This window comes from Myodes glareolus, chromosome 5, assembly GCF_982192425.1.
Source record: "Myodes glareolus chromosome 5, mMyoGla1.1, whole genome shotgun sequence".
In the NCBI taxonomy this organism is placed as follows: domain Eukaryota; kingdom Metazoa; phylum Chordata; class Mammalia; order Rodentia; family Cricetidae; genus Myodes; species Myodes glareolus.
Genome location: NC_142030.1, coordinates 68,302,884 through 68,326,949, shown reverse-complemented (window position 1 = coordinate 68,326,949; position 24,066 = coordinate 68,302,884). Strand labels below are relative to the sequence as shown.

At 37.9% G+C, this 24,066-nt stretch overlaps 1 protein-coding gene across 6 annotated transcripts in view; it reads right to left on the bottom strand.

The window, feature by feature from the left end:
- The window catches only part of Cep350 (centrosomal protein 350), a 144,931-nt gene that overhangs the window by 96,164 nt on the left and 24,701 nt on the right, over positions 1–24,066 (bottom strand). For all 6 annotated transcript variants that reach the window (XM_085688077.2, XM_048421671.3, XM_085688080.2 and 3 more), the window contains exons 7-11: positions 14,046–14,159; positions 10,785–10,898; positions 5,851–5,997; positions 2,879–3,534; positions 1,284–1,405 (exon numbers count right to left, since the gene is read on the bottom strand). In XM_085688077.2, the coding sequence (XP_085544203.2) occupies positions 1,284–1,405; positions 2,879–3,534; positions 5,851–5,997; positions 10,785–10,898; positions 14,046–14,159 (1,153 nt within the window). The remainder of the gene's footprint in view (positions 1–1,283; positions 1,406–2,878; positions 3,535–5,850; positions 5,998–10,784; positions 10,899–14,045; positions 14,160–24,066) is intronic.

The following is a 24,066-nucleotide window of genomic DNA, read 5'->3' as shown; positions in this document are numbered from 1 at the left end:
CACAAACTGGTTAAAAGTACTGGCTTTTAAAGTTAGATTCCAAGAAGCAGGCAGACCTCTGTGACTTTAAGGCCAGTCTGGTCTACCAAGTAAGTTTCAGGACAGCCAAGGCTACACAGAAAAAAACCCTGTCTTGAAAAACAAAACAAAACGATAAAGTCAGATTGGCTATGTTCAAACCCACTTCCACAACCACTGTTTTGATCTTAAGAAGGTTTAATTAAAGTCTAGACTTCAATTCTCTCCTCTGTAGAACAATAATAACAATAGTGCTTAGAGCTGTCAATGTGCGTCAGCACTAAATCACTACCTAAAAGGCACAAGGTACTGGGCTTCATCCAAGCACTACAAAACAAAACTAACCTAAAACACAAACAATGGTTTTTACTAGGCCTAGAAATTAAGAAACAATAAATGACACAAATATTACTGGGGGCTAGAGAGATGGCTCTGAGGATAAAAGCATTTCTTTTGGGCTAAACAGATGGCTCAGCAGTTAAGAGCACTGGCTGATCTTCCAGAGGACCCAGGTTCAATTCCCAGCATCCACATCAGGCACCTCATATGAAACTGACTATCTCTGCAGACACCTGTAATGGCATGCACATATCACATACACATATATGTGTAATCTAAAATAAAAACTAAAAAAAGGTGCTTCTTGCTTTTGCAGAGGACTCAAGTTTGGTTCCTAGTACCCACACAGTGACTCAATGACTCATAACTATCAGTAATTCTAGTTTGAGGCGATCCTCTACTTCCTTCTGACCTCCATGGGTACTAGGAATATATGTAGTGTATGTATATACATGCAGGCAAAACACTCATATTTTGAATAAAAAAAATACAAAAAACACTAAAATATGATCAATATTATTGTCCTTTGGGTGAAAGGGGACCATGTGTATTAACTACAAATCGGAAAGAGATCTGACTTGTATTTGTGCATTCTCAAACTGCTTCAAATCTTTTTTCTTTTCTCAATGGTTATTATTACAAAGTATAATTTAGAACCATCTATATCATTTACTGTGATTTATCCATCCAAGAAACTTTGTTTGGTTCAAAGGAGGCATGAGTGCTACCACACGCATAAGGAATTGACACTAGACAGGAATCAAAGGACAGGAAAAAACTGAAAAACCAGAGCAGAGCAGAGTGAACACAGTATACACCATATTCAGGTTTCAGTTGAAGATATTTATCAAATTTGAAATAAGTTTTTTTTATAAAAAGAAAGAACCTCATCTTTCATCCTCTCTCTTATCCCTCTCCCTCTCTACCTTGCAAGAGGCTGTGGAGGTTCTGAAAGGGACAGGTCACTGCTGGAAGATGCACTCGGAGGACGTTCTTGTACTTTGTTTTCTTTATCAGATTCTCCAGATGGTTGATACCCAGGTCTTACCTAAGAGAAAAAGATATCAAATTTATCTGATTTTGATCACAAAAATGTCTTCAGGTAGCATATAAAAAACTTATCAAGTCACTTTAACTTTTTTTAAAAAAAAAAGATCATAGGGAGCTAGAGAGATGGTTCAGAAGTTAAGAGCCCTGGCCACTCTTCCAAACGACCTGGGTTCAATTCCCAGCACCCACACTGCAATTCACAACTGTCTACAACTCCAGTTCCAGTGGATCTGACATCCTCGCACAGATAAATATATATATACATGCAATGTACATAAAAAATAAATCTTAAAAAAATCATAAATAAGAAGTTTTTTTCCTCCCTCAAGTAAAATCACTTTATATTTAGTTGTAGGATGTAGCTCAGTGAAGTGTTTACCCATATTACACCAGGCTGTGGACTGGATCCTGCATCACAGAAAACCAAACAAAAACAACAACTACAATTAACTGCAAAACATCATCTAAAATCCAACAAGGACATTGCGATGGGTCAGTAATAACTGTCAATTCAACGGAATTTAGAACAAAACAGAAATTAGGTATGGGCCTCTAGGTAATCTTGTGGAGAAATATTTTGATTGTGTGAAGTTGGGAAAAGCTGTTCATTGTGTGTGGCACCATTCTCTGGCTAGAACCCGTGAGTAATTAAATGGAGAAAGCAATGTAAGGTCCAACACATGTCTATTACTGTTTGCTTTCTGATTGTAAATGTCATGTGACCACCTGATTTCCCCTCCATGGTGGGTTATTCCATTAAAATATGAGCAGAAACTAAACAGACATTAATATTAGCAACATGGTTAAAATAAAATAGCATCCTTTATAAATCTCAAGTTTTTTCATCTGTTAAGTAAAAAGAATATACATTTAAAACCTTCCTGGAGTCGTATTTACTGATGTTTGTAAGTAAAGCTTTTAAAACAGTATCTAATACCTGAAACACACTCAGTTACCAGTCTTAAAAACATTAGCACCGGGCAGTGGTTGCACACTCCTTTAATCCCAGCACTCGGGAGGCAGAGGCAGGTGGACCTCTGTGAGTTTCAAGGCTAGTCAGGGCTACACAGAGCAACCCTGTCAACAAAAACTAAACAAAAACAAACAAACAAAAAACATTAGCACAAGAGTATGTCTTCACTTCAACACTGAACCCAAAACTAAATATTTCATTAACATATTTCGGTTGTGTATTATGTACTAAATATCTGCTCAGGACTACAATGAAAACCAGGCAGGAATATCAGAATGATAGAGATCACTGGTAACCAATGTTGCAAGCTCTTCAGCTCTTACTTTCTGTATGTTTCTCATCATTCTTTGCATGCAATAAATTTCATGAAAGGTCTTGATTGCCACATGTTGGAGCAAGTCTAATGGTACGGATGATAATTTTCCACCATTTCCATACAGCGAGCAAGCTTTCTTCACCATGAATTACCCCACTTTGTGTTCCCAGCACTACTAGTACCTGTGTATCCTGTGTAACATGCTGATGAGCTGGCTCTTCCAGCAAAGTCTTTTCTAGTAGCAATTTGGAGTATGTTTCCTGCAGCCGCCTGGAGGCTGATGGATCAGGAGGCACAGCTTTGGCTTTAGTGAAGGCTTCTCTCTGTCTCCGGTAGAGCTCCTGTAACCGTTTGTTCTTCTGCTCTGTAGCCTCCTTTTGAGCCTTCTTCTCTTCATTCTGCTTTCTCCTCCTCTCCTCCTGCTGCCTGACAATGTACTGTCGCACCTCGTCTGTGTCATAGTGGCGCTTTTTGGAAGTAACAGGGGGATCCTCATTAGCAGTTATTTTGTCAGGCTTCCTTTTCACAGGACTGTGACTCCGAGGCACTTGTACAGGTGCCGATGACTTCTGGTTCTGTAACTCTCCAATCTCTTGCCTCACAGTTTGAGCTGAAGAATCTAGCTGTAAGTCATCAAGAATGCCACGAATTTCAACTGGCAAAAAATCCTTGTTTAAGGCAGCATTTTCCTCCTGCTTATTGTCTGGAAGGGATGGAGCTGATTTCACAATATTATTTTCAGACCGAGCTCTACTTCTTGACCGTTCTGAGCTTCGTGGGAGATGTTTATGCACAACATCCAACTTGGGTTCGGATTCTGCTCTTCCAATATGGCCCCCTGCAATGTATAGACTGTTAGTTACATTAAAACTCCAGATTCACCCCTAAGATTTATTGTACTAATAGGAAAATTAAGGAATTTTCCTTTATTTTAAACTCAGATTCAAATATCCTACAAAAATCCAAAGACTCTTGTAAAAATAAGCTCCCCTTTTTTAACCCTTTTTTTAATCAGTAAAAGACTTTCATTTATATTCTTTCCTATATTTTTTATAATACATCTTTCGGTATTTCCGTTAAAAAGACAAATATTTTAACTAATGAGAATAAGTAACATTACTATTTCTCTTATACATGCATATTTAATTTTTTCCTTCTTCAAAAGCTTTATTTAAAAATATCAGTACTCTTACTACTTGGGTTTTAAAAAAAAAAAGCAACAGCAGTCAGGTGTGGTGATATGCACCTGAGCAGAAGCAGAAGCAGCCTGGGCTAAATTACATGAGACTCTGCCTCCATCAATAATAAAACCTAACCAGAAAACTCCTTACAAATCTTTAAGAAAGTTAATGATTTTAAATGTTTTGAAGAGATCTACCTTGATGCTTGAGAGTAGGTTTATTGGCTAAGAGAAATGTCTGCTCTTCCAGGAGACCTGGGTTTGATTCTCAGCCCACAAAATGGCAGTTCCCAACTAACTGTAAATTCAGTTCCAGGGTTTTCTGAGACCAAACATATATGTGGTGTATAGAAACACACACAGGCAAAACACCCATAAAAATAAAATAATGAATTTTTTAAAAAGAAAGATCAAACTGCACCAAAAATAACTAATAAAAGCATGGAAAATACTGACTTATTTCTAAAAAATTCTATACAATCTGACTCATTTTGCAATTAGATGGCATCACATTTAGATGAGCTTATCACAGAATTTATGAAAGTTTAGATTCCTGTTGATAAAGAAAAAATTAAAATTGGCCTCCTACATAGCACATCTTAGGAATATCTATAAAATAAATCTCAAAAGTATTTTCAAAGACTATTTTGGTATTCTACCCACCTTTTTAAAAAACATGGAAGAACTTCAGTGAGAAACATAAGAAATGTGCAGCATTTTATTTTATTAGAATAAATAAATCTTTTAGGTAGCCAGGGATTGTGGTCTATGAAGTCCTATATATTAAAAGTACTGCCCACTTCTACAGAATATTCACCTGTTGATAGAAGTTGAGCCTCTATGGGTCTCCAATGAATAGCAGAATACAATAAATATATTATGTCAGCAAACAACCATCATATCATCTATAATTTGCTAACATGGCTTAACGTTAGACTTAGAATATGCATGAGTTCACTTGCACGATGAAAGAAACAAAGAAATATAATTGTCGTCTGTATTGACAGCAATATATTAAATCAGAGTTTATGACATTTCTTGCTTAATTATGACTCCAGGAACTCAAATGAAATGAGGCAAATTTCACTACTGAAAAGGAAATCTGGTCTGTGGGGATTTTATGTTTCATTTCTAAAAGTTAGTGCTTATGTAAAGCATAACTAGTTATTTTTTTCCTTTTCCCGTGTTTGTGTGTGTGTGTGTGTGTGTGTGTGTGTGTGTGTGTGCATGTTTGTATGTTTAGGCACACATGTGTGGATATGTGTCCATGGAGAAGGAGGTCTGTGCATGTGGAAGCCAGAGGTCAATGCCAGTAGTCATTGCTCTTCCACCTTACTCCCTGAGGTAGTGTCTCTCAGTCATAACCAGAGCTCACATACAGAGCTAGTATTGCAGCCAGATTCCTCTAAGGACTCCTTTCTGAGGCAAGAATTATAGGTGGACCCCTGAGGATTTGAACTCTGGTCCACATCAAGCACTGTAACCACTGAACCATCTCCCAAGATTCATAACTATTTTAGATAATAGTCAATGTACTTAAAAAAAAAAAAGCCAAGGGCTGAGTGGTGGTGGTGCACCTTTAATCCCAGCACTTGGGAGGCAGAGGCAGGTGGATCTCTGCGAGTTTGAGGTCAGCCTAGTCAACAGATCGAGTTCCAGGACAGATTCCAAAGCCACACAGAGAAACCCTGTCTCAAAAAACCAAAAATGAAAAAAAAAAAAAAGAATTTAAAAAGAATTTAAGATCATATTTAAGAGAGCCCTAAATCTTAAAACAAACTTAACTATGACTACACACCTCTGAGGAAGGTAACTTTCCTCAGACCTATCCAAGCTCAACAAAACATTTCCTCATTTTCGGGTTACAGAAACAGATTTAATGCAGTCTTAAAGCATTTGCCAGCACATTTTTACCTTCTAAGTAGTAAACAAGCAACCTTGCTTTTTGCAACAATTTTAACTATATCCTCTCACCAAATTTAGCCATTCTCTCTCTTCCACTTCTGTCACTTGATGCTGGTCTTCGATCTTTTTGCTCCATCTTGGGTGCAGGTCCCAGAATCTTCTTTACTAACTTCTGTCCATCTCGCCAAGAAGATGTGCTTATCAAACGACTACCACCTGAAATACAAATGCACTGCACTTAAAACATTCATTTTATCTCTAGGTATAGTTACTTGGTCATGGAGGTTTTGTAATTACCATCTAAAATGCATACTGCACCACATTTAAAACTTTCATTTTATCTCTAAGAAGTATAGGTACTTCGTCATGTAGGTTTTATAACTAATTTTACATTTACCTTCTGCTAAGGTCAAAAGACCTGCCATTAAAAGTGGATTTTTAGAGTACAGAGAGGCTCAGCAGTTAAAAGCACTGGCTGCTCTTCCAGAGGACCTGGGTTCGATTCTCAGCACCTCCATGGAGGCTCAAGGTCATCTGCAACTTCAGTTCCAAGGGGTCCAACATCCTCTTTTGTCCTCTGTGAGTACTAAACACACACTAAACACACAGGCACATGTGTAGGCAAAACACTCATACATATAAATAAAATTAAAATAAATTTTATAAATTTAAGTATATTTTTAACTCTAAGTCATCAATATTAGTTAACAAGTTTGTATTTGGGGGTAAGTAGAATGTGCAGCAGCACACATGGGGAGTCAGAGAACAAGCTGGGGTCATCAGTCCAGTTCTCTCGTTTCACCTAATGGGTCCTAAGATTAAACTCAGGTCATCAGGTTTGGCAGCAAACATCACTTACTAGGCCATCTTGCTGTACCTGTTTAAAATTTGATTTACCTCCACATTTCAAGGAAGCGTAAAACAGTTTTAAAATTAAGAACCAAATCACAGCGAGTCCTGAAATCTCAAGTTACTACCTGAACACAGCACATGATAAAACATACCTGCTAACCAAATGAAGGCTTAATCTAAACACAGAAATAAAATTCTGAAGAAACATAAAAACAAGGTAATCACTTTTATGGGGACAGTATAGTAGAGACTTTCATTTTTTTGTTTTGTTTTGTTTTTTGCTTTTTTGAGACAGGGTTTTCTCTGTAGCTTTGGAATTTGTCCTACAACTAGCTCTTGTAGACCAGGCAGGCCTTGAACTCACAAAGATCCGCCTGCCTCTGCTTCCCGAGTGCTGGATTAAAGGAGTGCACCACCACCGCATGGCGAGATTTTCGTATTTTACAGTTATATCACATAAGTACACATTAAAATAATACAATAAAAACTAATGTTTCAGACTATCCTTAATCATAAAAGTTCTTAAAAATAAAGGTGTTCTGCAATAAAGTTATTTACCAAGAAGAAAAGTTTTCATTAGTTTCAGATATAAGAAATTCAAATAGATCATCTGAAAATGGCAACATAAAAAGTAGTAAATGTTTACAAAGTGAAAATTATTTAAAAAACAAAACAAAACAAAACACTGAATTAAATGCAAAGTAACATGACAAGCAGGAAGGCAAGGGCAACATACAGCTTGCTTAGCACCACAGCCCTGAATTCCATTTTGAATTAAAAAAGAGGTGGGTGAAGCAAAGTGTGGTGGAAGACTGTCAAGGTCACCTCTAATTCCAACACCCAGCAAGTAGGAGCAAAAGGAATTGAGTTTAAAGCCAGCCTGGGCTCCCCCCCCCCCAAAAAAGGAAATGGAATAACAAAGGAAATAATGGAATAGTGATTTAAAATTAATTCAATTAAAAAATATCATTTGTATGGGCGGTAGTGGTGTTGCAGGGCTTTAATCCCAGCACTCGGGAGGCAGAGGCAGGTAAACCTCTGTGAGTTCCAAACTGGGTCTAGACAGAAAGTTCTCAGCCAATAAAGGCTACAAAGTGATACCTTTCCTCAATAAATAAATAAATTTTAAAAATAAAAAAATGATAAGAATTTTATATATACAAAAACAGTTTAGGTGTAGAATGATTAAAATTATACTAGTATGACTTTAAAACTACAGCATGAGCTAAATAAATAATACCTGTTATAAAAAAAAATTAAATACCAGTCAGAACTACTTAAACTAACACTAGTATTTTTGTTTGTGTTCAAATAATAGCTTTGTTTTCTTGTATTTTTCCAGTTCTCTAGCATACTATCCTATTATATTATATGAAAAACATTCCATTAAGAGTTTCTTTAAAGGAGCTCTAATTTAGTACTGTAAATGGCAATATGAATGATAAATACACTAATTACAAAACTGAATTATAAGTATGCTCTGCTTATTTTAAAATGTATGCATATGTGTGTGTGCATGCACATGTGTAGGTGTGCATGCATACTTAAGAGTATATGTGTATGTGAGCATGTATGTGTATGTACGTGTATATATATGTGTGTGTGTGTATGTGTGTGTGCACATGTAGGTGTGTGTGCATGCATGCATAAGTGTGTATGTGCATGTGCAAATATGTGTGTGTGCTTATGTGTGTGAAGGCATGCCACCATGCACATATGAAGGTTCAGATGAAAACTTTAGGTGTTAATTCTCACCTATTTTGCTTGGGACAGGTTAGTCTGTGTTTTTCTGTGGCACGCACAGGCTAGTTGGCCCAGGAGCTTTCAGGTATTATCTACACCTACTATCTCCCACAGCAGCACTAGGACACAGGCTGAAGCTATATGTCTGGTTTTTATGGGGGTTCTGGGAATTCAACTTCAGGTCCCCACCCTTGCACAGTGAGTTTTTACCCACTAAATCAGTCTCTGTTTACTTTAGAAATGCTTTTATACTTTGTTATTAGCCATAAACAATGGGGCTAAAGCGCTTAAAGGGTTGTAAGCTTATTGTTCAATTTATAAGAAACTTTATGTTCTTATAAAATGACAGAACAGAATTCTTTGAAATTTTACCTTAATCTTCTGACTCAAAGCTAAACAAACATGAATGTTGTGTGCTAGGGAATAGAGAAATGGCTCAGCAGTTAAAGAGCATGGGTTGCTCTTCAGAGGACCCAGGTTTGATTCCCGGCACCACATGGTGATTCACAGCTGTCTGTAACTCCAATTTCAAGGGCTCTGATGCCCTCTTCTGGCCTCTGAGGGCACCAGGCTGCACGCAGTACACAGATGTACATATAGACAAAAATCCAGATACATAAAATAAAAAACAAACTGCAGCCTTCTGAAATAGTCTCATAAAGTCATTTTAAGAAGATGACTCTTGCTGGTAAACTATTAATATAGTTTTATCACATATAATGCTGTTCAGTCCAGGTTAATACCAAGTACATACAGATGAAGCGGATTATCATAAAACTGGGCAAATACAATCTTTGTACTTCATTTCAAAGGATGCCTCGGACAGAATTACATAATATAAAAGTATTTTATACTTAATTAATTAACATTTCGATAACTCATTTTCTTGTAAAACAAGTTTCATTTTTACAGAACTGCTAGTTCTATCATTATTCTATTACTGCATCTAAAGGTAATTATAAAATATGTTATCATTCTAACGATTAGTCCATAATCAGAAAGATAAAGTTCTGATCAAAAACAGAACCTCATCACTCTTGTTCTGTTCCCCATAAGACCTTGTGATCTCTTATCGAAGTGTGTTACACCTTGTTTCTTACTGTACCTCTCAGGAGTTTTTTGTCTTGCTAACCACTGTTACTGCCTAAGCACAGCATACCACACTGCCACACATACAACTACTGCTAAGAAATACAATAATGAGGGAATGCATCGATTCTGTGTCCTGAAACTAAAGTGATAAGTTCTCAAACTGTCTCGACTATTTCATGGCTAAAAGTTACTTACTGAATGACATTGCAGGACAGCAAGCCACCAGAAAGCATGTCATGCATGCAGGACATACTGAAGCATTTTCTAGTATTGATTCTTTTAGCTCTCACAACAACCCTGTGAGACAAACACCACTGATCTGATCCTCTACAAATGAGAAAACCAGGTCATATTAAAATTAACTCACACGCCAAAGAAATAAAGTTAGCTATAATGTAAATTCAAGAAATCTGAATCAAGGCTGACATGCAATCACATGGAAGTAGAAATTTCTTGTTTTCCTAGTTTGACCTATTCTTTGTCTAGCTTAACCATTACTAGCAAGCACATAGGAGTTCTGATGTGTATCTTAAAGGCAATCATGACCTTGTAGAAAAAGATTCCTCTAGGGAAAAAAATCACTATTTTAATTTGGTATGTTTCTATTAAACTAGAAAACACACTTTTTGAGGAGATATGTATATTCCCTATCTTGAACATAGGATGAATTTGATATTAATCTTCACTGTAAACGACATATGACTTAGAATCACCACGGAAACACACCTCTGGTTAAGCTACAAGGGTATTTCCAGAATGGTTTAGCACAGAAAGGAAGCCCCACCCTGCCTGTGGATGGCATTACTCTGTGAGGTGAGGGTCCCAGATGGAATAAAAAGGAGGTAAACTAAGTCACAGCTTTCATCTCTCTCTGCTTCCTGACTGAGCATGAAATATGTCCATCCTGCTCCTGCTCCTGCTCATTACCTTCCCTCCATCATTAACTCACCCTAAATCTGTGAGCCAAAATAAGCCTTCCTTCCTTTGGCAAGCATTGTCAGGAATGCTTGCACAGCAGTATCAATACAATAAACAAATGTTTCCATAGATTTATACATATAAGAAAGTTTTCAAATTGTATATTCTAAATATGGACAGTTAATGCTGTCAACTATACCGCAACAAAACTCATGTATATAATTATGACATGTGTAACAGACTGAATTTTCATACATTCCTAAACAATGAGAACATCTGGAAACATTATATATAAATAATATGACATAATATATCTATATAGATTCCATTTCCATATTATATATTTTCCAAATAAAATAAAAACTTTGTTTAAGCTGAGCAAACTACTGAAAACTAACCTGTTTTTGAGTCTGCACTTGACAACTGAGTCACCTTTTGGACTTTCCGTACTGGCTTGACCACTTTCTTGTCTTTACTTTTTTCAGCAGGTTTCTCTTTTACAGAGCTATTGTCTGAAATGCACAGATATTGAAATCAATCATTAGAGTTCCCATTCAGCATCCACCTCCCTCAATGAAGAAACACAAGTGCAGCAGCCTCTCCTCTCTGCAGTTTCAGTTACCCAAGGTCAACTGCAATCTAAAAACATTAAGTGGAAATTTCCAAACATAAACAATTCATGCTATAAATTGTGTAACATTCTGAATAGCATGCTGATATCTCTTGTTATCTAGTTCCAGACAGACAGACTGGGTCATGCCTTTGTCTAAAATGTGCACACCTATAGCTTCCCAACTACAAGACACAAAGTAGCCATCTCTGCTATTAGACTATTTCTTTAGTGAAATCATAGAGCTTGTTTTCAAGTAAACTCTATTTTAAAGGTCATGGAGCTTAAGAACAGTGATGCCAGCAGCAAGGTTATGCTAAGAAGCTATCCAGTACAGCTATCCAGTGAAGTGGCACACTTGTCAACTCAGTGAAGAAAACTGTATGCTGAGTTTGCTAAGATGCATAGTAAGTTCATCTTTTATGCCGAGTTTATAAATTAATTCTATAACAACTTTGTGTAAGAAAAAAAGTAAAATAGGGTTCCGTACACAAGCATCCTTTGGTGGTCTCAGAAGGAGGAGAGAAAAGCCTTCACTGGGGCTACTCCTAGGACCCACAAACTATCAATGTGAAGCCCTCCACTGAAAAAGGGTAAAGATTACCACAACTCCATCGTTAGGTACCAATTCTTTTTTGTTATTGTTTTTCTTTTTCGAAAATTTGTGAGAAATCTGCCTCATTTCCACAATTGAGAAGAAGTTACAACAGTCATGCCTCCAAATCACTGCATGTTTAGAATTTCAGTAAGCATTTTCTTAGATTCCTTTTTTATTTAAAATTTTCAAGATAAAAACTTTACAAAATGTAAATATACTAACCATAGAAGTTCTAAATTATAGATTTGAATAATGCGATTTAAAATACACATAGAGCTCTGCTTTACAAGCAGAGCAGAAATAACTTTGAGTGAGGGCTCTAAGGCAGAAGCAAATGTATCTAAGAGTAAGCAAGGAGTCTGGTGTGACCACAACAAACAAAGAGGAGAGCAGTAGGAACCCTGGTTGGAGATACAAATGAGAGCCAGATAAGGTGAAAGGTTCTTTAGGCTTTCTGTTTTACTCTTCAGTAAAATAGAAAGTTTGTAGAACATTCTGAGCAAAGGAGCAACACAATTTAAACAAAATTTTGTTTACTCTGACAGCAGTGTTGAGAGCAGACTCATTGAAACAATTAGCAGTCAGGACACCAGTTAAGAGAGTTCTTGGGGAACTCAGGCGACAGGCTGACAGTGCCTTGATTTAGGTAACAGTGACAAAGGTGGTATTAGTGGTTATGCCATAGACAGAATTTAGACAATAGAACAGAAGATATGAAAGAAACGGGGGACATGAAAGATTACTTAAGATGTGAGTCTGTGCAAGAGTATCTGACAAAGTGGCAGCTGGAGCTAAGTGATGTCACACCCACATTGAGTAATCTCGATTTCATACACTAAGACTGAGATATCTATAACACATTCAAGGAAGGGTATGGTTAGCAGGTTGATAAAGAGTTTGAAATCAGGAAGGTCTCAACTAGACACACAGATGTGGGGATATTTGCTAGAGAACTATTTCAGGTTGTTAAGAATACATACATTTTCCTAGTAGGTCTTTCAGATAAAGAAGAGAGGAAAGATGATAGATAGGGGGAAAAGGAAGAAAAAAAAAACAGGCAGATTTAAAAAGAAAAACATGCTTCTAGCATACCAAGGGAAGAACTCCAAGGAAGAGGAGGTTTATGGTATCAAATGCTGTTGAGCTACGAAGATGGCAGATGGACATTAAACACTTCATAGAAAGTGTATGTCATTTATGATTATAATAACAGCAAAACCCCAAACCCAAACAACCGTGTGTGTGTAGAAGACAAATCAGAGAACATTACTATAAGGAAACTTTCTGCAGCTTTGCTCTCAACAGAAGGGGGAAACAGGGCAGTCACTGGAGAAAAATCCAGAGGTAGTCTATTATGATGACTGCCGTGATATAATGTGTTAAACAGTAGTTAGTAAGCGTGACTACACAGAGAAGGAAAGTACGATAAAAAGAATGAAAGCAAGATGGGTAATATACTTACTCACACAACGGCAAATGTAACAAAAACACAGGTAGAGATAGATAAGTTGATTTTTCCACCATAAAAAGAGAAGAGCAGAGTGTAACAGAATAATCTCTTTAGTAGTATCTGACATATTCTCCCAGGCTATGACACTGTCCTATAATGTGCAGTTATTAACATTTCTTTTTAAGATGAGGAAACCAAAGATGAAGATTATGTAGCATAACCTGATATACATAACTAATAAATATCAAAGCCAGAAATGTAGAACCCTTTTAAGTTGACTCTAAAATAACTGCTCATAATTACTACATTGTATGTTCTCTCCACAAGAGAAAAGTATTCTGAACACAGTGTTTAATAAAATGAAGAAAAAAGAACTGGACACTTAGTGCTTAAAAAAAAAAAAGATTAGCAAAATCTTTATGGGGCTTACTAGAAAACTGTCAGGTTTCGGAATTAAACAATTGATTTTGAATCCTGTCTTTAATTCTTTATGCAATCCTGGAAAAAATTTATTCTTTCAGCTTTCAATTCCTCAACTGTTAAAAAACAAAACCAAGATGAAGCACCAGCATCTTGCTTAGTGCCTTACTAGATACTCAGAAAGCGGCAACATCACTATTCTCGTCATCCTGTTTCCTCTCATTGACCATAGGCTCCTCCCAGTTGTAACTCTCTAACATGCATTCCCTTCCTGTAATACTTATTTTGATTTCTGCATATGCTGACTAAAATTACTGAGCCTCAGAGAAGTAAACCACAATTGAACTCTGCTTCCCTAAAATCAGTCTGTCCTGGCTTTAAAAGTCCCCCAGTTTAAAAGTAGCCTTGTTTCTGTATCATTAGCCACAGGAGCTAATTTTAACCCTGGACGAGAGCCAGGGGGCTAAGAGAGTCTCATGACTTTAACCACTACTACTCTGATACACAATACACTTAGAAGAGGGCAGCACCTCAAATTTAGTCAGCGTTTCACACTTAGACACAGAAAGCTCTGCTCTCACCTGCGAACTGCAGCGCTAGGTCTCGGTACAGCTCTCTACTCATGCTTTGAAACTCAGCCTCTTGCCACACTTTCCCGTCGGGCGTGCGAATCTTGGTCTCTGAAGGGTTGAAACCTGATACACACCAACAACAATGCTTTAAAAGACTGGTTTTGTTTTTAAGTCAGATATAATTAAAATGATGTAAAATTCACTCTGTTAAATCTTTTTTATTTTTTACATTTTATTTATTTGGGGGTTGGGCGCATGAACACCCAAGCATAGCTGCGGAGATCAGAGGGCAAGGAGTTGTTTCTCTCCTTCCACTTTCTGGATCCTGAGGATCACACTCAGGTCATCAAGTCAGTGAGCCATCTTACCAGTCCCAAAAGTCACTCAAGTATACAAAATTAGGTGTTTTACAAGATGTTTTTAGTTTCATAACTGCTGGGAGAAAAGACCTGTATTTTGGTTTTATAGTCAAGCCATCTTAGTTTACAAATTAAGATATTCACCTCTATAGGGCCCAGAAAACAACCCTTATCTCTCCCTGTGAGTTAAGAGTGCCTGTAGACTTGCAGGCCCCAGGACCCAGAAGTAATCAGCATTCTCCTTGTTAGTAACCATTTACAGACCCTCAGTATTTCTTTATCTCTTCCTATCAGCTAGGGACATCTCCAGACCTGACATTCCAGTCTTTCTGCTGTGAGAAAAAATAAAGTTGGCAGCTTGATTAGAATACAGACTTGCTGTCTGTTTCTCGTGTCTCTTGCCCCTTCATTTCTCCCCTCCAGGGCCCAGGCTCCCGATTCATGTCCCGTTGGTTGGGACACATAACTACCACTGAGAAAAGAAATTTTGTCCCTTTTATCAGTCACTACTCCTAAGTCCTGTCCACCTCTTGCAACTACTCATCTACTTCCTATCTTGATGGATTTGCCTAGTCTAGATATTTCATATAAATGGAATCATTCAACACTGGTCATTTATGTTTAGCCTGTTTGACTTTGTAATTTTTCAAGGCTCTAGCATAATTTATCAGGCTTTTTAGTGTAAAATGATATCTCACTGAATAGATATGACATTTTACTTATCCATATACTGAATAATAGTCACATGGGCTATTTCTAATTTTTCTATTACCAACAATGCTGCTATAAACATTCTTGTCCAAGTTTTTGGGGAAATGCTTTCAGTTACGTGTAAGAACCAATTGCTGGGTCATGGTAATGTAAATGTAAGAACTACTAAATTATTTTCTAACAGAGTAGTATAATTCTGTATTCTCACCAGCAGTACACACAGGTGTTAACTTCTCCATATTCTTGTTGATACTATCGTCTGTCCTTTTTATTAAAGCCACTCTAATGGATCTATAAGATAGCATCTTATTGTGGTCTGATGTTTCCATAATAATTAATGTCATAATTTCTACAATATGTAATTAACTTTGTATTTTCTAAAAGAGGAATACATAATTGCTATTACATAGTATATTGATGAATACCAGTTGGAAAAAAGCAGGTTTCAGTGAGATAAACACCATATATTCAGAGACTAGACATATAGACTCAAAAAATTAAATATTCCAAGAATGTCAAACACTAGGAGTGTGTCTAAACTGTACCATATGCATATTTAAGAACAATAAGCATACACTCATTTAAAAATCATCAATCAAAATTGTGGGTTTCAGAAACATAAACTACCCTTTCTTAGGATGAGAGACAAAGAATACTGCCCTTTGTCTTTGAAGATAGGCAATGGCTTATTATTATCTATTCCTGCCTCTATATGAACAAATGAATAAGCTGCTATTCATATTGGTAAAATGGCCCCAAAGTAACACATGGCCAGTGTCTCAGAAACATTACGTATGTGCTTCTTTCTAGAAATTAGTATCCTGATTTTTCACTCCAATTCTATCACTACTTAAGAAATACACTTCTCATCTGGCAGTCATGGTACATGCCTTTAATCCCAGCAGAGCAGGAAGAACTGTGAATTCAAAGCCAGTCTAGTCTATAGAGCTAGTTCCAAGACAGCCAGGACTACACAAAGAAACCCTGTCTCAAAAAAAAAGAAAAGAAAGAGAAAAAGGAAAAGGAGTAGGAGGAGGAAAAAGAAAGAAAGAAAAGAAAGAGAAAGAAGGAAGGAAGGAAGGAAGGAAGGAAGGAAGGAAGGGAGGAAGGAAGGAAGGAAGGAAGGAAAAGAAAGGAGAAGAGAAGAAAAGAAATATACTTCTCTGTGAGTTAGAGTCAGCCTGGTCTACAAAGAGTTTCAGGACTAGACAGTCAGATACTGTCTTAAAAGAAAAAAGAAATATACTGAACTCTGAGTGATTATTTTTGCAAAATAGTAAAATAATGTGGATAATAACCAATGCAATATAAAGATATACTGGGGGTTTGTTTTGTTAAAATACAGTCTCATCATGTAGTCCATGTTGGTCTATAACATGCGATTCTCTTGCCTCAGTATGCCAACTGCCGAGATTATAGGCATGTACTGCCATGACCAGCTCTCGAACTATTATACTTACTAAAATATTAGGAGCCAATAAATACTTGTAGAATTTAATCAGTGTGAACAATAAGCTAGAATCAAACTTGGAACAAGTACTTTATAGATATTAATCATATAGGCAGAGTATATAAACCTTTCAGATTTGGGAATTATTTTGGATTTTGGTGTATACACATACAGAGATCTGGCACAGCCTACATGTATGCATTCTTTACACATATGGGCTCAATGAAAATTTATGCATATTTTAACAATATTGTACACAAAACAAAGTTTGTATATACTAAACATCAGAAAAAAAGGTATCAGTCACTATTTCTGCCACCCTTGTGATCAATCTATGGTTGACATTAACATCATTTCTGTCTGAATTTAAATGTTACCTAACGGCAATTATTTTCTTCCTTATTCCCTCATAATCACCTAATAGTGAAGAAAGTTACATACCACAAATACAAAGACAAACTCATTCAAAATAGCACTAGAATTCAGCTGCCTCAATACCAGAAACAGTAAACCTGATGGCAGCTTTCAGGGCACCACGAAGCCGTGTTTAGACTGAGAAGTTCCTGCAAACTGCATTTCCTTTTCTGGTTAGAAGAATTTCTGACCCAAAAGCCACTCCTACCAGGGCAACAGATAGACTGAAGGCCCACCTACACCTCTCCTATTGCTCCTGAGATCCAATGCCCCCAGGATCATCCCCAGCTCTGTAGCAGAAAACCTAATGTGCTCTCTGATTCCTCTCTGACCCCATTCCCAATTGAACACAGGGATCCTCTGCCCCAATTTTCCTCCCCGACTCATCCCAGCATCCCAGCCTCCAACACAGGCATCCATTCCTTGGGAACACACCAGCAGGGCAGAACAGGGAAAACGTAAACCTACTGAAGACCTTCACCACTTCCCACTCTCCTCTAAACCCAATTCCATTACATCCCTAGTTCTGCAACAGAACACCTGCTGCAGGCCCCCACGCCCTACATGTCCTGTGTATCCACAGACCTTTCCTTCTAAAGCTTTATCCCAACCCTAACTCCAGCAGGCACTCCCTGCCAGGGAAGCAGGTGGCTGTCTGTAGCTCTTCCCCTCTCCTTCAGGTCTCTAGACCCAATCCCAGTCTCATCCCAGCGCTATAGCAGACCTTCTGGGGTGACCTTTCTTCACTGTCTCCCCATTCCAAGGAGGCAAAATAAGCAGATCCTGGTTAAACACTCTGCTCCCTCCTGTGACCCTCTTCAAACACCTAGACTATCCCCACTCCGGAGGATCAGCTTCCAATACCCAGAAACACATTTCACATGGAACCTAAGTGGCCACAATCATCAGGTCCAAAGAAAATTTCCTACCAGGCAACACACAGACAACACACTCCCCAAAAATCCAGAGAGGAAAGAGAAAACAAAGAACAAAACAGTCACCCAGCAAAGTCAAATCTAGGAATCAGCATCCAGACCTGTAATCATTCCAATCCCAGATGCCTAGACGGCAGTATAAGAACACAATCAACAACAGTCAGGGCAATAGGCTTTCACTGGAGTCCAGCTATCCTACCACAGCAGACCCTGAATATGCCAGCATAGCTGAAACACAAGAAAAAGACTTTAAAACCACCTGAATAAAGATAATAGAGGTCCTTAAAGAGGAAATTAATACATCCCTTAAAGATATCCAGAAAAACACAAACAAACAATGAAAGGAAATGAATAAAATTATTCAAGACCTTAGGAAAATCCAAATTGAGGAACTTCTGAAAATAAAAAGAATTAGGAACTCAAACAGGAACTACAGAGGCAAGCTTCACCAACAGAATACAAGAAATGGAAGAGAGAATCTCAGGTGTTGAAGATACAATAGAAGAAAAAGGATACATTGGTTAAAGAAAAAGTTAAATCTCAAAAACTCCAGACACAAAACATCCAGAAAATCTGGAATAATGTGAAAAGAGCAAATCTAAGAATAGTATGAATAGAAGAAGGAAAAGAAGGCCCAGCTCAAAGGCCCAGAAAATAATTTCAACAAAATCATAAAAGAAACTTTTTCTTATCTAAAGAAGGAGAGGTCTACAAAGGTACAAGAAGCATTCAGAACACCAAATAATAAAGACCAGAAAATAAAGTTTCCTAGCAAATAATAATCAAAGCACGAAATACACAAGACAAAATATATATTAAAGCCAGGTGGTGGTGGCACACACCTTTAATCCCAGCACTCAGGAGTGCTAGTGGAGTGCAAACTTGGGCAGCCGCTTTGGAAATCAGCTTGGCAGTTTTTCAGGACGCTGAAGATAACTCTACCTCAAGATCTAGCTGTACCACTCTTGGGCACACACCCAAAGGACTCTTCCTCCTTCCACAAGGACACTTGCTCAACCATGATCACTATTGTTCTGTTCATAATAGTCATAGTACGTCCCACAATAGTACAATGGATTAAGAAAATATGGTACATTTACACAATGGCATATTACTCAGCTGTTTAAAAAAATGATATCATGGGGGCTGGAGGGATAGCTCAGCAGTTAAGGGTACTGGCTGTTCTTCCAGAAGACCCAGGTTCAATTCCCAGCACCCACATGGCAGCTCACAACTGTCTGTAACTCCAATTCCAGGGAATCTGACATCCTAATACAAATATACATGCAGGCAAAACACCAATGCACATAAATCAACATTTTTTAAAAATGATATCATGAAATTTGCAGACAAACAGAACTGGAAAAAAATCCAAACCCAGAAACCAGACCCAGAAAAATAAATATGCTATGTATTCACTTCTATGTAAATATTAATAATTAAATGAATGATAACCAACCTACAATCTGTAGACCCAGAAAGGTTAGGTATAGAGAAAGGAACTAGGGGGGACAAATGAGTCTCTCTGGGAGGAGGAAATACAATAGATTTTATAGATGGACTGGAGACAGGTAGGGATAGGAACTAGAAGATCAGGTTTGAAAAGAGAGAGGTGAAGGGTTGAGGGAGAGAATGCAGGGAGAGACAACTGGAACTGAGGGGCATTTGAGAGATGATATGGAAACCTCATGCAGTGGAAACATTCTAAAATCTATAGAGGTGATCTTAATGAAATCTCCTACTAATGAGGGAGACAGTCCCAACAGACCATCTCTTTTCACTAAACAAGGCTTCCACTACTGAGATTGCGTTGCATCCAAATAAGTTGTTGGCCAATGGGGGTCCCATGGAAATTACCAAACAATCCAGGCTGTTGCTAAGACAATGGGTTGCTCTCTGCAAACGGACAGCAGGGCCTTATTACCAAGGACAACACCCACACAACTTATTGAACAAGAAGTCAAGCTGGCGCCTACATGGAGTCTTCACCCCTACATTCTAGTGTCTCTGGTGTATTGCAGACTACCAAAAGAGAAATATAAACACCAATTTGGCCACAAAATCTTTGACCTACAATCTGTCCTGCCTGGAAGGCAACGATAGCAAAGAACTTGTGGGAGTAGCCGACCAATGTCTGGTCTGACTTAAGGCTAACTCCATGAGATGGAAGCCATACGCAACACTGCTTGGGTGACCAAGAACCAGAGACTAGATAGCCCAAGGACCAAACCAAACACTACTGGTCTTTGAAAAAAAAAAAAGAAGAAGCATCATCAATAAAATGATTCCTATTGATATTCTAAGCTATACTCATAGATCAGTGCCTTATTCAGTTATACTCAGAGAAGTGTCTTCCTGCAGTAGAGAGGACCAGAGGCAGAGACCCACAGCCAGACATTCCCAGAGTTCAGGGAACTTCACCAACAAGGAGGCAGAAAGAGTGAAAGAACCAGAGGAGATGAACAACACTGGGAGAACAACTCCCTCTGAATCGACTCAGCAAGGCTCCTATGAACCACATAGACTGAAGCAGCATTCAGACACACAGCGTCTACGGGAGTCCACCAGGTCCTCTACATATGTATTATAGTGTCCAGCTTAGTATTTTTATGGGACTCATGAGTCTATGAATGAGTGGATCTCTGATTCTTGTGCTTGCCCTTGGGGCTCATTTCTTTCTGTTGGGTTGCCTTGACCAGCCTCATGTGATGGAATTTGTTTTATCTTTTATTTTATTTTGTCATGTTTGGTTGCTATCTCTTAGAAGCCTGCTCTTTTCTAATGAGAGACAGGAAGGAATAGATCTGGAGGGAAGGGGAGACGGAGAAGAACATGGAGGGATGGAGGGGGGAAACTGTACTCAGGATATACTGTATGAGAAAAGACTCTATTTTCATAAAAAAAAGGGGGGGTTTAAAAAAAGAAAGATGGAAGAAAGAGAAGGAATTTCAGAGGCAGCTGGAGGACTAGGAAGCAGATCTGCTCATGATGGCTTTTAATGTTTCCTCTAGAGTTTCTGACCTCATTTGCAAGCTTTTGTTTTAGTAGCTGCTTTTTGATATTATAAACCAACATGATTCTTGTTCTGTTGTGAATAAGCTAAAGCACTGCTTCAAGTCCTTCAACTAATCCTAATGTTCCCTCTGTTACCTACAGGCATTACCATCGTCACCATCCCTAGCCACCACTGTCACCTAGGTTCAGAAACACTTCAATTTTTGTACCACAAACTGCAGCCTCAATAGTAATATAGTAATTTCTCTAAACCCATTTCTAAAGGCATGTTTCATACATGTAAGGCCAGAAATCTTGTTTCTTTTTCCACTTGACACTTTATTATCATAACTGAACACAGAATTGCAGACCAGAAGTTTGTGTCAGACATGCTCATTTCTGACCTTAGTCACATATTTCAACTAATGTTCAAAGTACACACAGCATCTTCAGATTAATTCATTTTTTAAATTCATGTAAAAACGCTTCCACATTTGCATCTCTGCTCTCCACTGTTAGCATGCTTTCAACAAAGTGTTTTGGGGTCTGAGATGGCTCCAAAGGTAAATGCATTCGTTTCCCAAACCTGAGAACTTGAGTTTGATTCCTAGGACTCACAAGGTGAAAGGAACAACTTGTCCTCTGACCTAGAGACACATGTTGTGACATGTGCATGCCGACAAATGTATATACAAACACAATCAAATGGTTTGAAAAAAGGAAGTGCCTTTATATTGACTCTTCATCAACCTAAGGAAATCCTGAACACATGGCTTAATTAATTAATGCACACTTAAGGGATACATTGCATAAATATTATTTTTAGTTTGGGGGTAAATTTTTTCTTTTTTATTTCTCTATGCTGTCGAGGACTAAAACTAGAGCCTTACAAACAGTGGGTAAGAGTTTTACCATTGTGCTAAACATTCTGCAAGCCCATACATAATATTCTAACAGGAATTTCTGCTACAAGATGAGCAGAACAGTTGTCAAGGGATAACAATATCCTGTCATCATTTAAGCCAGCTCCCTAGTAGTGAGTGTGAGCAGCTAATAATACCTGTGCCGGTAAAACCAACTTAAAAAGCTGTTTATGGTCTAGTTTTTTATTAGCACAACAGACTGGTAAGAAATTAACCTCTTTAAAACAGAGAAGGTGAATGCTTTCACTTATCACAGAAAGGTTTACAGTTTATGTATGCCTGCTGCATTAACACGCCTCAGCAGTCATTCTGCCCTTGGCATCCTGAATTCCTGCAGTATCTTCTCAGCTATAGCTACTATCTTCCTGGGGCAACATCACAAAAAACAGTAATGTGTCATGAGCATTTTTTTATTTTCATGAGCAACAACTTTGGCAAACTAGTTACTGAATTTCTCTCTGCTTTGTAATCAAACATGGTTTTCCACCATGAATCCTAAAATAGTAACAATAATAACAATCCTCTGCTTTTTCTTAAAGTTTTCCATAGTCACAGCTCTTTTCTAGCTCAGTTCATTATGACAGGTCTCCACAGGTTTCACAACAGCGTGCCAATCAATGGTATATGTTACTGCAATGCAAACAGAGCTACTCTTAAAGATACTTGTCTTTAGCGCTACAGTCTGCTTTTCTTTTCACTAACTTCTGCCCATCACTTTCGTGACAGAATTTCACCAGGTTATCTTGAACCTCAGGTCACATTTGGTGGTAAATCCAGTCCATACCCTTCTGTAGGATGTTTCACACTTAGGATTCTTGACATTCACACTATTGATAAACCTAAGTACTTTCTCTTTTATTCTAACTGTTACCAATAAGCGGGTCTGCAGGGCTTTGTGACATTCCCAACAGAGCATGGGACATGATGAGGAAAGGCAACTGCTGTGTGTTCTGCACATACACTGTTTTATCACTGTGAGCACAGTGGAGTTGGGGAATCTGGACACACATGGTAAAGATATATCCGAGCTGATGGGGCATGGTTGGGCTTTTAATCCCATGGGAGTCTGATTAAACAATATTATTCACCTGCATTTTGACTGTGACCTGCCATATGAGGTCAGGAGTGGAACTTTCCACTTACAACGTTCTATCAGTGCTTACCATATTTCAGAATTTGGAGTATTTGGGCTTTGAATATATTTCTCTCACTCTCTTTCAGAATCATTTCTTTCTTCAGAAGCCTTTCTTTGTATTTGCATCTTCACATATGTTAAGATTTCACTAGCAATAAATTTCTTAGTCCCCAAATCATACTCCTTTCTTCTGACCATTTTCTTCTGCTTATTCAATTTTCTGAATAGAACTTTTTAAAATTCCTTGGGCCAGAGAGATGGCTCAGTGGTTAAGAAGTTAAGAGTGCATACTGCTCTTGAAAAGGGTCCCAATTCAGATTCTAGCACCCATAGCAGACAGCTCACAATTGCCTGTGGACACCCACACATTTGTACACACATATTCATGACCAAGTTGGGCTCTTGCCTTCATTGATCTTTACAGCAGAAAGAAAAGAGACAGGTAAGCATTAAGTTCAATATGAGCAAGAATCATTGTGGCACACATGCCGTTTGTGTTTCACCAAATCATTTCCATGTCTTTGGGGTCTTGCTGTTTTATTTTTCGATACAGAGTCTCACCTTGTAATCCCAAAACGACCTCAAATTTACAATCCTTTCTCGGCTCTTTAAACTCACACACACACACACACACACACACACACACACACACACACACACACAAAGCAACTACTACCAAACGTGAGGCTTTAAGTTGAAGACCTAGGAAAGAGGGAGGGAGGCAGAACAAATAACAGAACGGGAACGATGGATCTATCAACATCCAGAATTGGTTCAGTATGATTTTAAAAAAAGCTGTATAAAAAGAAGAAATAAACACAAGCATAAATTGCTTGCTCTACAAAAACTGTCCCTGGAATGACACACAACCTGTTAACACAAGTACCTTCCAGAAACAGGTCCAGAAGGTTAGAACAGAGAGCAATAAAGCTTTCAGAGTATAGACTTTAAATCTTTACAACAGTCAACCAAGTTAATTTATTATGTATTCAAGCAAATAAAATATCATTTAGAATACAATATAATAAAGCCCATTTAACTTCCACTGAATGAAAACTACTTTGCTACTGTAAAAAATAAATCCACTAATCAGAATATTAGAAACCACA